Raw genomic sequence first — 13886 nt, forward strand, 5'->3', positions numbered from 1 at the left:
TGTAATGTGCAACTCAAATCATAGCTGTCGTATTGCGATTCATGTGTTATTTGCAGTCGATCTCATGTACGTTAAGACGCTTACAGCGCCATGCATTGGTAAAATTTTTCTTAATTTTTTGTTTGTTTGTTCCATGACGTTTCCCCCTGCGTCAATAATATGCTGTTCAAAATTGGCGTGATTTTGGGCAATGGTCCTTTTTCTAAAGCGATATGAAACTGGAACTTTAATTATGGACATCCTGTATTCAGCCGCAACTTCATAAGTTGTCACCCTACCGCTGCCTATGACAGCAAAGGGAACACAGATAGTCTTATTTATATCATGATGTGGTCACACATTAAAAAAATATTGAATTACAATTCAACAGCCTGTACCCATAAATGAGGGCAAGCATTGTCTTAGAGATACAAAGAATGATAGTGCGCCTCTGTAGGTGAGTGGCCAATGTAAATTGCTCCATACAAAGGACCCGGGTACTGCCAAGGAGTTAGGAGGGCTGGTAGTGAGTGCACCCAGCCTTGTGATGCCACATAACGAACTATTTGACTGAGAAATAACGGCCCCACGATCTAGAAAGTCGACAGAGCGGTCGGGAGAGCGGTGTGCTGAGCCCATACCACATCCACACGGCGCCACATGGCACAGAATGGCACAGCGGCCGGTCGACACGCCTTGTGTCTTCTGGGCATGAACGAGGAACTCGCACAAAGAATGATGTAGATAATTAGCCATACGGGGTGTGCAAATATTGTAATCATTGGTACCTTAATATGTACACACTTAGTGAGTTAGATGCTTTTTTCTCGGCGTCAAGCTACACTCCTGGAAATGGAAAAAAGAACACATTGACACCGGTGTGTCAGACCCACCATACTTGCTCCGGACACCGCAAGAGGGCTGTACAAGCAATGATCACACGCACGGCTCAGCGGACACACCAGGAACCGCGGTGTTGGCCGTCGAATGTCGCTAGCTGCGCAGCATTTGTGCACCGCCGCCGTCAGTGTCAGCCAGTTTGCCTTGGCATACGGAGCTCCATCGCAGTCTTTAACACTGGTAGCATGCCGCGACAGCGTGGACGTGAACCGTATGTGCAGTTGACAGACTTTGAGCGAGGGCGTATAGTGGGCATGCGGGAGGCCGGGTGGACGTACCGCCGAATTGCTCAACACGTGGGGCGTGAGGTCTCCACAGTACATCGATGTTGTCGCCAGTGGTCGGCGGAAGGTGCACGTGCCCGTCGACCTGGGATCGGACCGCAGCGACGCACGGATGCATGCCAAGACCGTAAGATCCTACGCAGTGCCGTAGGGGACCGCACCGCCACTTCCCAGCAAATTAGGGACACTGTTGCTCCTGGGGTATCGGCGAGGACCATTCGCAACCGTCTCCATGAAGCTGGGCTACGGTCCCGCACACCGTTAGGCCGTCTTCCGCTCACGCCCCAACATCGTGCAGCCCGCCTCCAGTGGTGTCGCGACAGGCGTGAATGGAGGGACGAATGGAGACGTGTCGTCTTCAGCGATGAGAGTCGTTTCTGCCTTGGTGCCAATGATGGTCGTATGCGTGTTTGGCGCCGTGCAGGTGAGCGCCACAATCAGGACTGCATACGACCGAGGCACACAGGGCCAACACCCGGCATCATGGTGTGGGGAGCGATCTCCTACACTGGCCGTACACCACTGGTGATCGTCGAGGGGACACTGAATAGTGCACGGTACATCCAAACCGTCATCGAACCCATCGGTCTACCATTCCTAGACCGGCAAAGGAACTTGCTGTTCCAACAGGACAATGCACGTCCGCATGTATCCCATGCCACCCAACATGCTCTAGAAGGTGTACGTCAACTACCCTGGCCAGCAAGATCTCCGGATCTGTCCCCCATTGAGCATGTTTGGGACTGGATGAAGCGTCGTCTCACGCGGTCTGCACGTCCAGCATGAACGCTGGTCCAACTGAGGCGCCAGGTGGAAATGGCATGGCAAGCCGTTCCACAGGACTACATCCAGCATCTCTACGATCGTCTCCATGGGAGAATAGCAGCCTGCATTGCTGCGAAAGGTGGATATACACTGTACTAGTGCCGACATTGTGCATGCTCTGTTGCCTGTGTCTATGTGCCTGTGGTTCTGTCAGTGTGATCATGTGATGTATCTGACCCCAGGAATGTGTCAATAAAGTTTCCCCTTCCTGGGACAATGAATTCACGGTGTTCTTATTTCAATTTCCAGGAGTGTATGTTCCTACAAACACGTCACATAATTTACTACATGATGTTTTCTGAACGGTCGTAATTGCATCACCAAGTGGACGACAATCGTTTTACGTCAGACCTGCCACCCAGGGAAAATAAGAATTAATGGCTGGCTTTTGCCATATATACTTGGAGGTACTAACAAATCTAAAAACATATTACTCCTGATAGCTATAATTGTTAGTCTGCAAATGAAGTAAATACTGATGCGATGTTGTTCGGTACACTGTCACCAATAAAAATATCTGCGTACCCCTAACACTCTGCTGGCCTCTTATGCTTAGCTGAAGACAGACATACTTGACGTAGCAGTGGTGTGTAAATAAATAAAAATCATGCTGCCCCTAGCTGAGAATTTAAAGTGGAAATTAATTTCTCAAAATCAGAGAAATCAGGTGTGTATTTGAACTCAGTATCTGCAAAGTAAGCAAATTTTCTGTGGCAACTCAATGAAGTTATTGAAGAGGCGCATACAATAATGTAGATAACTGATGCAGTCGGAACTGTCACATACATGCTTCAATAAAGAGCGCTGTTGTTTTACTATAGTTTGATACAGCTCCGCACAACTGCTTAGCGAACAGATAGACAGACTTTAATACATCATTCTTAACGAGACGAAATCAGCAGCTGTAAAACTAACTTGCAGAGCATCGGAAGGGAATTATAGGGCCGTTACTGTTTACGATACATATAAATGATCTAGTGGAAAACGTCAGAAGCGTCGTGAGAACGATAATGTTGTTTAGAAGAAAGTCGCCATATCACAAAACTGAAACGAAATGCAGGAAGACCAACAGATGTTCGACATTACACTATTGGCAATTAATCATTGGAAATAGAGAAATTGTAAAATATTTAGGATAGAATACCTTGGAATAACCATTCGGAGGGACCTAAAATGCACACATCAAAAAATGTTTTGCATCATCTTGGTTCCGAGAGTTCCGGAACCTGTACAGAAAATTGGAATAGAGGTCAACATAAACATCATTTCCGCTCTTTTTATTGTTCATGAAAAACTACACTCTGCATGTTGTACCACCATACAGCGAGACCTTCAGAGGTGGTGGTCCAGATTGCTTTACACACCGGTACCTCTAATACCCAGTAGCACGTCCTCTTGCTTTGATGCAAGCCTGTATTCGTCGTGGCATACTATTCACAAATTCATCAACGCACTGTTGATCCAGATTGTCCCACTCTTCAATGGCGAATCGGCGTAGATCTCTCAGAGTGGTTGGTGGGTCACGTCGTCCATAAATAGCCCTTTTCAACGTATCCCAGGCATGTTCGATAGGATTCATGTATGGAAAACATGCTGGTCACTCTAGTCGAGCGATGTCGTTATCCTGAAGGAAGTCATTCACAAGATGTGCACGATGGGGGCGCGAATTGTCGTCCAATATGCCTTGCCAATACGCTGCCGATATGGTTGCAGTATCGGTCGGAGGATGGTATTCACGTATCGAACAGCCTTTACTGCGCCTTCCATGACCACCAGCGGCTTACGTCGGCCCCACATAGTGCCACCCCAAAACAGCAGGGAACTTCCACCTTGCTGCACTCGCTGGACGGTGTGTCTAAGGCTTTCAGCCTGACCGGGTTTCCTCCAAACACGTCTCCGACGATTGTCTGGTCGAAGGCACATGCGACACTCGTCGGTGAAGAGAACGTGACGCAAATCCTAAGCGGTCCATTCGGCTTGTTGGTGGGCTCATCTGTACCGCGCTGCATGGTGTCGTAGTTGCAAAGTCGAACCTTGCCATGGAGGTCGGGAGTGAAGTTGCGCAACATGCGCACAGTTTGAGTCGTAACACGACGTCCTATGGCTGCACGAAAAGCTTTATTCAACATGGTGGTGTTGCTGTCAGGGTTCCTCCGAGCCATAATCCGTAGGTAGCGGACATCCACTCCCGTAGTAGCCCTTGGGCAGCCTGAGCGAGGCATCTCATCGACAGTTCCTGTCTCTCTGTATCTCGTCCATGTCCTAACAACACCGCTTTGCTTCACTCCGAGATGCCTGGACACTTCTCTTGTTGAGAGCCCTTGCCGGCCGCTTTGGCCGAGTGGTTCTAGGCGCTTCAGTCCGGAACCGCGCGACTGCTACGGTCGCAGGTTCGAATCCTGCCTCGGGCATGGATATGTGTGATGTCCTTAGGTTAGTTAGGTTTAAGTAGTTCTAAGTTCTAGGGGACTGATGTTAACTCCCATAGTGCTCAGAGCCATTTGAACCATTTGAGAGCTCTTCCTGGCAGAAAATAAGAGGCGGACGCGACCGAACCGCGGTATTGACCGTCTAGGCATGTTTGAACTATAGACAACACGAGCCGTGTACTTCCTTCCTTGTGGAATGATTGGAACTGATTGGCTGTCGGACGCCCTCTGTCTAATAGGCGCTGCTCATGCATGTTTGTTTACATCTTTGGGCGGGTATAGTGACATATCTGAACAGCCAACGGGACTGTGTCTGGATACTATATCCACAGTCAACGTCTTCGGGAGTTCTGGGAACCGGTGTGATGCAAAACTTTTTTGATGTGTGTAGATTTACATTATGTTACTAGTTGTAGGAAAAGTAGACGTCAGGATGAAATTAACTGGAAGAATTCTGAGAAAAGAATTTGCTTATAAAACGCTCGTTCGGCAGATTATTGAGTAATGATATCCTTATCAGGTAGGATTAAAAAAAGAAACTCTAGAAACAAAAAGACAGGCATCGAGAGTTGAAGATAAATTTACTGTTAAGAATCCACGAAAATATTTTTATGAAGATTCAGGTGGCATATCATTTCACCCCGCGTACATTTCACTAAATGACCACGATGAGAAAATCACAGATATTAGCACTCATATTGCGGCTTATCGATTGGCGATTCAGGTGGCATATCATTTCACCCCGCGCACATTTCACTAAAAGACCACGATGAGAAAATCACAGATATTAGCACTCATATTGTGGCTTATCGATTGGCGTTGTCCCCCCCCCCCCCCCCCCACACCAGTCGCGAATGGATCAGGACAGCAGGTAAAGCATAATGGTACGAGAAATCCCCAAATGCGCCCCCCCCCCCTCCCCGTCACTAACCATTTGCCGTTGTGAGATTTGCTAAAAGCACGTGGATCCAATAGCACAACTACGGTACGACGCATTTTATAAAAAGAACGTAGCAGATTTGTTCTTCATTTACATATAGTCGGTAATGGAACATAACACAGATGCGAGTGAGGAGAAATCGGTTGGATATTGTTTTAGAATCAATAAAGAACTCAACAACTTTTTTTTAAAAAAAGGAATATGGAAACAGAGAACGTATTATTCATAGGAAATGCTATAGAACAGGTAGCAAATTCCTGTTTACATGTAAACTATCAGCTGAGCTTCCTCTCTGGCTGCTGAAAGCGAGATTAAAGTCTAGGGCGCATGTAGCTCCTTAGTGACCCGGAAGTTAAATGCTATGAGGGGTGACAGACAATCTAAAAACTTAGTAACAACAAACTTACTGGAAAATCAGCGATCTTTAACCAGGAATACAACAAAATAATTGAGGACATACAATAAAGTGAGCGGAACATTTAAATAATTAGGGCAATAGTTAGTCTCGTAATTCGTGTAAAGTCATGTAGGAATGTAGAGCATGGAAAGAAAGAATGCAGAAAAATATGAAATTGCTGCTCATTATGTTCTGTCATGCGTGAGATACTATCAAAACACGAAGGGATGCCACAAACTTTTCTAACAGAGTTAATAAATCGCTTGACAGCTGGGTAGGGCAAACAATGATTCCTGTTAAATTTCATGGCCAGGTAGGTTACAAAGCAGGAAGATCATAGACTTTACCTTCCACGATCACGCCACTTTGCTATACGAGAATGTAAAGGTTTAGGAGCTCGGAAATCTTTTTTGGAAAGAGCAGATTCGTAGATCGAGAGGTCCGAATCGAATCGGGAAAAAATATATACACTCCTGGAAATGGAAAAAAGAACACATTGACACCGGTGTGTCAGACCCACCATACTTGCTCCGGACACTGCGAGAGGTCTGTACAAGCAATGATCACACGCACGGCACAGCGGACACACCAGGAACCGCGGTGTTGGCCGTCGAATGGCGCTAGCTGCGCAGCATTTGTGCACCGCCGCCGTCAGTGTCAGCCAGTTTGCCGTGGCATACGGAGCTCCATCGCAGTCTTTAACACTGGTAGCATGCCGCGACAGCGTGGACGTGAACCGTATGTGCAGTTGACGGATTTTGAGCGAGGGCGTATAGTGGGCATGCGGGAGGCCGGCTGGACGTACCGCCGAATTGCTCAACACGTGGGGCGTGAGGTCTCCACAGTACATCGATGTTGTCGCCAGTGGTCGGCGGAAGGTGCACGTGCCCGTCGACCTGGGACCGGACCGCAGCGACGCACGGATGCACGCCAAGACCGTAGGATCCTACGCAGTGCCGTAGGGGACCGCACCGCCACTTCCCAGCAAATTAGGGACACTGTTGCTCCTGGGGTATCGGCGAGGACCATTCGCAACCGTCTCCATGAAGCTGGGCTACGGTCCCGCACACCGTTAGGCCGTCTTCCGCTCACGCCCCAACATCGTGCAGCCCGCCTCCAGTGGTGTCGCGACAGGCGTGAATGGAGGACGAGTGGAGACGTATCGCCTTCAGCGATGAGAGTCGCTTCTGCCTTGGTGCCAATGATGGTCGTATGCGTGTTTGGCGCCGTGCAGGTGAGCGCCACAATCAGGACTGCATACGACCGAGGCACACAGGGCCAACACCCGACATCATAGTGTGGGGAGCCATCTCCTACACTGGCCGTACACCACTGGTGATCGTCGAGGGGACACTGAATAGTGCACGGTACATCCAAACCGTCATCGAACCCATCGTTCTACCATTCCTAGACCGGCAAGGGAACTTGCTGTTCCAACAGGACAATGCACGTCCGCATGTATCCCGTGCCACCCAACGTGCTCTAGAAGGTGTAAGTCAAGTACCCTGGCCAGCAAGATCTCCCGATCTGTCCCCCATTGAGCATGTTTGGGACTGGATGAAGCGTCGTCTCACGCGGTCTGCACGTCCAGCACGAACGCTGGTCCAACTGAGGCGCCAGGTGGAAATGGCATGGCAAGCCGTTCCACAGGACTACATCCAGCATCTCTACGATCGTCTCCATGGGAGAATAGCAGCCTGCATTGCTGCGAAAGGTGGATATACACTGTACTAGTGCCGACATTGTGCATGCTCTGTTGCCTGTGTCTGTGTGCCTGTGGTTCTGTCAGTGTGATCATGTGATGTATCTGACCCCAGGAATGTGTCAACAAAGTTTCTCCTTCCTGGGACAATGAATTCACGGTGTTCTTATTTCAATTTCCAGGAGTGTATATTTTTTTAATCTTAGGGGACTTAACTGCTAAAGTCATCAGTCTCTAAGCTTACACACTACGTAATCTAAATTATCTTAAGGACGAACTCACACACACACGCCCGAGGGAGCACTCGAACGTCCGCCGGGACCAGCCGCACAATCCATGACTGTAGCGCCCTAGACCGCTCAGCTAATCCCACGCGGCAGGAAAAAATAAGTTTATGATATTACTTGCATAAAAGAAGGGGTCGGTTGACAGGACACATTCCGAGGCATCAAGGAATCATTAATCTGGTAACGGAGAGAATTGTGGGGGGATAAAAACTGTAGAGGGAGAGCAAAGCTCGATTACAGTAAGCAGGTTTAAATGGATATTGTTTGCAGTAATTATGCAGAAATGAAGAGACTTGCTCAAGATAAATTAGCGTGAAGTGCTTCATCAAACCATTGTTCGGACTGAAGGCCACAACAACAACAACAACAACAACAACACTCCCTTGGAGTACGCTGCTGTTTTCTCTCTATAAAGGAGGACACGTTGTATACTGTTTGCTGGGAACTCTTTAGCCTAATCCAAAAGTTCATTTGATGTTCCGTGAGCTCGTATTTCGTTGGGCTGAGCTGATATTTATACATCACCGCTTTCTTTAAGTTTTCACTGAAATATTTCGTAATTCATGATTTTATTTATTTTTTTCAAACTGAACAGTCTAAATACAGATAGTAACGAACAAATGTGTAGAGCGCTCTCGTATGACCGTCTTGAAGCCGTATGACGGTTTTCTACCCATCATTAATCGATATGTATGCCAGATGGAAGCACAGATGTAAGGATACGAATCATAAACAGAAGTTATTTATCGTCAAAATTGGGGGAGAGGGGGAAAAGTGGTGAGAGTAGAATGGTACTTACCAAGTCCAAAGCACTCTGGGCTCATGGAGAAGTCATCGATGGCCACATCTCCTCGGGGGCTGTACCCGCGTTTCGCCTCGAAACGAAACCGATACCTGTGGACGAAAAGACACGACTTTAAGTATGATATGTGCACCGCAAGTGGTACGTTACTTGCTCACATTAAACCTTAACAGGTTGTTTTTAACCTCTTGTTTGCTTCTTTTGCTGTCCATCGAGTCGTTGTCATGACTCCACTATTAATTTCCAATAATTTTCCTTTCAGTATTTTGAGTATACATGATATTCATGTAATTTATTTGATTTAAGTACTGGTAGTAAAAAGATAATTGTCTTAAACAAATAATTATAACTCTAATTCCTCTAATTTTTTTATCAGTTTACGGAATAGCTTAGAATACTGAGAATAGCTTTGGCGATCGGCTACTATAAACAGCTAAAGAAAAGTTTTGCAACAGCACACAACATGCATAGCGCTATTTTTGTATAAATAATCTTTTAACAGGAACAAACCGCTCCCTATAGCAACTTCTGTAATGGAGTAAAATTAAAGCTGCAATCCCATTGTCTACAATCGCGAACGGGACAATGCAGTTTGTGTACATTGTCAACGTGCCTCGAAGAATCATTCCAATCTGAGGTCATTCTCGTGTTGTCATTATGCGGCAATAAGGGTTGTTAGCGTGGGGCTTTGATGGTTGCATAGGCGTACACCACGACGTCATCCAAACATTCAACAGAATTATGAAAAAATGTTTTAACTTAATAAGCAATATCCTTGGTAACATATGTAATGCATCACTGGCACAGAAAGTTTCTACGGACAGGATAAAATAAGCAACTGTTAAGCTTCATTATAAGAAATGCCATAAAACAGATATAAATAATTATCGTTCAGTTTCCTTACTGACAGTTTTGCCAAACTATTCCGAAAAGTAATGTACGGTACTCAAGAGAAGTCTCCTCAGATTTAAGTAGAAACAATTTACTTAAACTATCACTGTTTGGATTCCAGAAGGGTTACACAATTGAGAATGCTATTTACACATTCACCCGCAAAATACGGTAGCACAAATTTGGTATTGACCTGTGTAGGTGATGTACTCTCTTAGAAAAAATTAAGTTCTATGGAATTGATGGTTTCATACTCAACTAGTTTGACTCACACTTAGCAAACTGAATGCAAAATTTGTACTGAATGATTCAGACAATATTGGGACAAACCACAAAGGGAGTCCACACGGTTAAATTTTGGGTCCATTCCTATTCCCTACATATGTGTGAATGACTTTACATTTAACATTCAACAAGCAGAACTGGTACATTTTGCGGACGATACTAGTGTTATATTAAATCCTGTTAGAGAGGAAGCAACACATGGACTGAAACTTCCTGGCAGATTAAAACTGTGTGTCGGACCGAGACTCGAACTCGGGACCTTTGCCTTGTGCGGGCAAGTGGTCTACCAACTTGCCCGCGAAAGGCAAAGGTCCTGACTTCGAGTCTCGGTCGTGCACACAATTTTAATCTACCAGGAAGTTTCAAAATCAGTGCACATTCCGCTGCAGCGTGTATATTTCATTCTGGAAACAGAAGGAGTGTTAACGATGTTTTACAAAAGTTCTGAAGAAACAGACTATACTAAGTTCTGCACAGCAAATAGAGTCATATCAACAACTGATGTAGCACATGAACAGGAGTTAGTAAACAGGATAGAATGCTCCAAATTTTTATGTGTACATGTAAATAAAAATTTGAACTGGAGGGAAGAGGGAGATCAATTTTCAGCAACAAAAATTTTTGATCATTTGCCCAATACCATAAAATGTCTGTCAGGTAGAAAAGCAAGTTCTAAATCTAACCTAAAATCATTTCTTCTGGACAACTCCTTCTATTCTATGGACGAATGTCTATTTAAATATTGGCAGCTTGTAAAAACACTAGGTTTTCAATGTAGTAGCTAGAATAGGACTAAAAAGTAATGTGTTCATTAATGTTAACACTAATCATGTATACCTGTAAAATGACTCGTTTCACGTTATTTCGATAAAATTGTCGTTCAAATAATCTATGGAACATGTAACTAGCTGACAAACAACCGCTACTGTGAGACATAAAACACTTAAGAGCTGCCACGTAGTGGTCACTCGTGGTCAGCAGCACTAGCTGATGACTCGTACTTGCATATGGCTTGTAGGTTCCCTGAGAACAGTGCGACAGAACTGCGTGCTGCCATTATGGAAGCAACTGGGAGAGCTGTGTTTACACAGACAGTACTCAAACGCCTCTAGACGATCAAATTGGCCTCGAGAGGTTAATTAAGAACAAAAGTACAGCCCTCAAAACTCCAAATTAGGAACTGTGATATATGGAGAAGGTGGAAAGCGAACTCCTGGAACTGAACGTGGGTCAATGGCGTCGGATCTCTTGAATTATGAGTGCAAGATTTGCCCGACAGTTGATGATCGTTGTAGAACACTGTGGAGGCGGCTAGGTATCAAACAAGCCTCAGGCATGCATTGCCCACTGGCTCAGAAGAGAGATGGTTCAAGTCGTGTCTTGGGGAGGGTCCGCAGCTCGTGGTCGTGCGGTAGCGTTCTCGCTTCCCGCGCCCGGGTTCCCGGGTTCGATTCCCGGCGGGGTCAGGGATTTTCTCTGCCTCGTGATGACTGGGTGTTATGTGATGTCCTTAGGTTAGTTAGATTTAAGTAGTTCTAAGTTCTAGGGGACTGATGACCATAGATGTTAAGTCCCATAGTGCTCAGAGCCATTTGAACCATAGCCGTTCTCGGGGCGGTGCAGTGTGCGGATGTCGTACGCCGTTAAGCATCTAATCGCTTTGGGGTTTGGGGGAGGTAATTTGGGAGCTGAACAGTGTCGGAACAGGATCCTTCAACTGACTGTCCAGCCCTGCATTCAACATTTCACCGATAGGTCCCTCTTCCAAGTCAGCAACCCAGGAACACAATGCGCACATCTCGTAACACCTTCCTCCAGGATGCAGGAATGATCAGTAATGAATGGACTGCCGTGACTCCTGACATGAGCCCGACAGTGCATGTTTCCGTTCAGTCTGAACTTGCAGTGTGTCGTCGCACACTTCACAGAAGTTCTGCTGTGTACTTTGCGGGACTAGCATTTCTGGAGGACGTCAGAATGATTCTCCCTGTACTTCGGTTCTGAGCGTCACTTGGCTCCGTGTACGAAAACGCATGGATTAGGAAATCACTTTGTAGCAACAATTTATCCGCCAATCAGGTAAGTAACTACTTGCCGTGCGTTTCCCATCGATGTGGAATTATAGGGACCAACAAACGGGACAGAGAGAAGCCAGCTTCCTGCCGTCCCCTCTAATTAACATCGAGTGCAAAATTTCTACGTAAGTCTAAAGAGATTAAAAGGGGGAGAAAGAGCGTGTTAGTTATTCGTTCTGTGCCGCCTTTAGAAGTTCCATGTGAGGAACGTACATTGTTAGAGAACACTGGGATGCTTAACTGCAGTTAGGCCAGCCACCTAGCCAGCCGCTAAAGGATTTCTCTTCCAACTCGCTTTAGACCACGTACAAAGGACGGGCAGTTATCGGTTGTTGTCATGGGGAGATTTCCCTTGGAGTGCCGCAGCCCGAAAGGCTTACAGAGCCTTCATGAGGACGTGGCCGTCCGTGTCTCGTGTGACGAATTGGTGCTACCTACACCGAGGTCTTGACATCCCTTTCTTAATTCAGGGCTGAGGCCGAGAACTGAAATTACAATTACTGTTTAATCCCTCATATCCAGTGATCAGAACCTGTTCTGTAAGATGCACGTACATCATAACTGGAAGAAGTTAGAATCAGAGAGTCCTTATTTATTGAACTTATGCAGTTGTTTTTGCTATATATTAGTGCTTTGCTCACTCCTGTCTACTGAAGTGGGGGGTGGGGAGTGTAAAACCAAACAACAAACAGAGGTAGACATCGGTTTCAATGAAACGGTCCAGCCACCAATTGGCAGGGACTGTTTCAACGGAGTGCTACTCCTGCAAAGTATGCAGGACCTGTGAAGTTTGGAAGGTAGGAGCAAGTAAAGCTGTACGGATAGGTTGTGAGCCATGTTTGGATAGTTCAGTCGATGGCCAAAAGTCATAGGTTTGAATTTCAGTCCGGTACACAGTTGTCAGGAAGTTCCAAATCAGCGCTCACTACGCTGCAGAGCGAAATTTCATTTCTCGAACGATGGTAATCAGTCCGAATAATCTGCTGTTCCAGGCACACTGAGGTGACGAAAGTCATGGAATAGTGATATGCACATATACAGATGGCTGTAGTAACGCGTACATAGGGTATAGAAGGGCAGTGCGTTAGCGGAGCTGCCATTTGTATTCAGGTGATTCTCGTATTTAAAAGGTATTCGAAGTGTTTATGACCGCACGACAGAAATTAACAGACTCTGAATGCGGAATGGTAGATGAAGCTAGACTCATGGGACATTCCGTTTCGGAAATCGTTAGGGAATTCAATATTACGAGCTCAACCTTGTCAAGAGTAAGCCGGAAATACCAAATTTCAGGCATTACTTCTCACAAAGGACAATACAGTGGCTGACGGCCTTCATTTAACGACCGAGAGCAGCGGCGTTTGCGTACAGTTGTCAGTGCTAACTAATAAGCAGCATTGCGTGAAATAACGGCAGAAATCAGTGTGGGACTTACGACGAACGTATCCGTTAGGCGTTAATGGGCTATGACAGCAGACGACCTTCGCGAGTGCCTTTGCTAACAGCACGGCATCGCCTGCAGCGCCTCTCCTGGGTTCGTGACTATGCCGCTTGGACCCTGGACGTTTGGAAAATCATGGCGTGGTCAGAAGAGTCCCGATTTCAGTTTGTAAGAGCTGACGATAGGGTTCCAGTGTGACTCAGACCCCATGGAGCCATGACTCCCAGTTGCCAACAAGACTCTGTGCAAGCTGGTGGTGGCTCTGTAATGGCGTTTATATGGAATGAAAGAGTCCTCCGGGCCAACTGCACCTATTATTGACTGTAAAAAGTTACGTTCGACTCCTTGGAGACCGTTTGTAGCCATTCATGGCCTTCATGTTCCCAAACAATGATGGAATATTTATGGCTGACAATGCGCCATGTCACGGGGTCACAACTGTTTGTGATTGGTTTGAAGAATATTGTGGGCGATTCGAGCCAGTGATTTGGCCAACCAGATCACCTGACATGAATTCCATCGAACGTTTATGGGACACAATCGAGAGGTCAGTTCGTGCACACAATCGTGCACCGGCAACACTTTCGCAATTATGAATGCCTATAGGGGCAGTATGACTCAATATTTCAGCAGCGGACTTCCAACGGCT

General features: G+C 46.3%; 1 protein-coding gene across 1 annotated transcript in view; it reads right to left on the reverse strand.

Moving 5' to 3' along the window:
• LOC126479258 (leukocyte tyrosine kinase receptor-like) overlaps positions 1-13886 on the reverse strand; it is a 782006-nt gene that overhangs the window by 307672 nt on the left and 460448 nt on the right. Inside the window, 1 exon segment of the mRNA XM_050103770.1 lies at positions 8543-8637. Within this exon segment, the coding sequence (XP_049959727.1) occupies positions 8543-8637 (95 nt within the window).

Source organism: Schistocerca serialis, chromosome 1 (genome assembly GCF_023864345.2).
Source record: "Schistocerca serialis cubense isolate TAMUIC-IGC-003099 chromosome 1, iqSchSeri2.2, whole genome shotgun sequence".
NCBI classification, from domain to species: Eukaryota; Metazoa; Arthropoda; class Insecta; order Orthoptera; family Acrididae; genus Schistocerca; species Schistocerca serialis.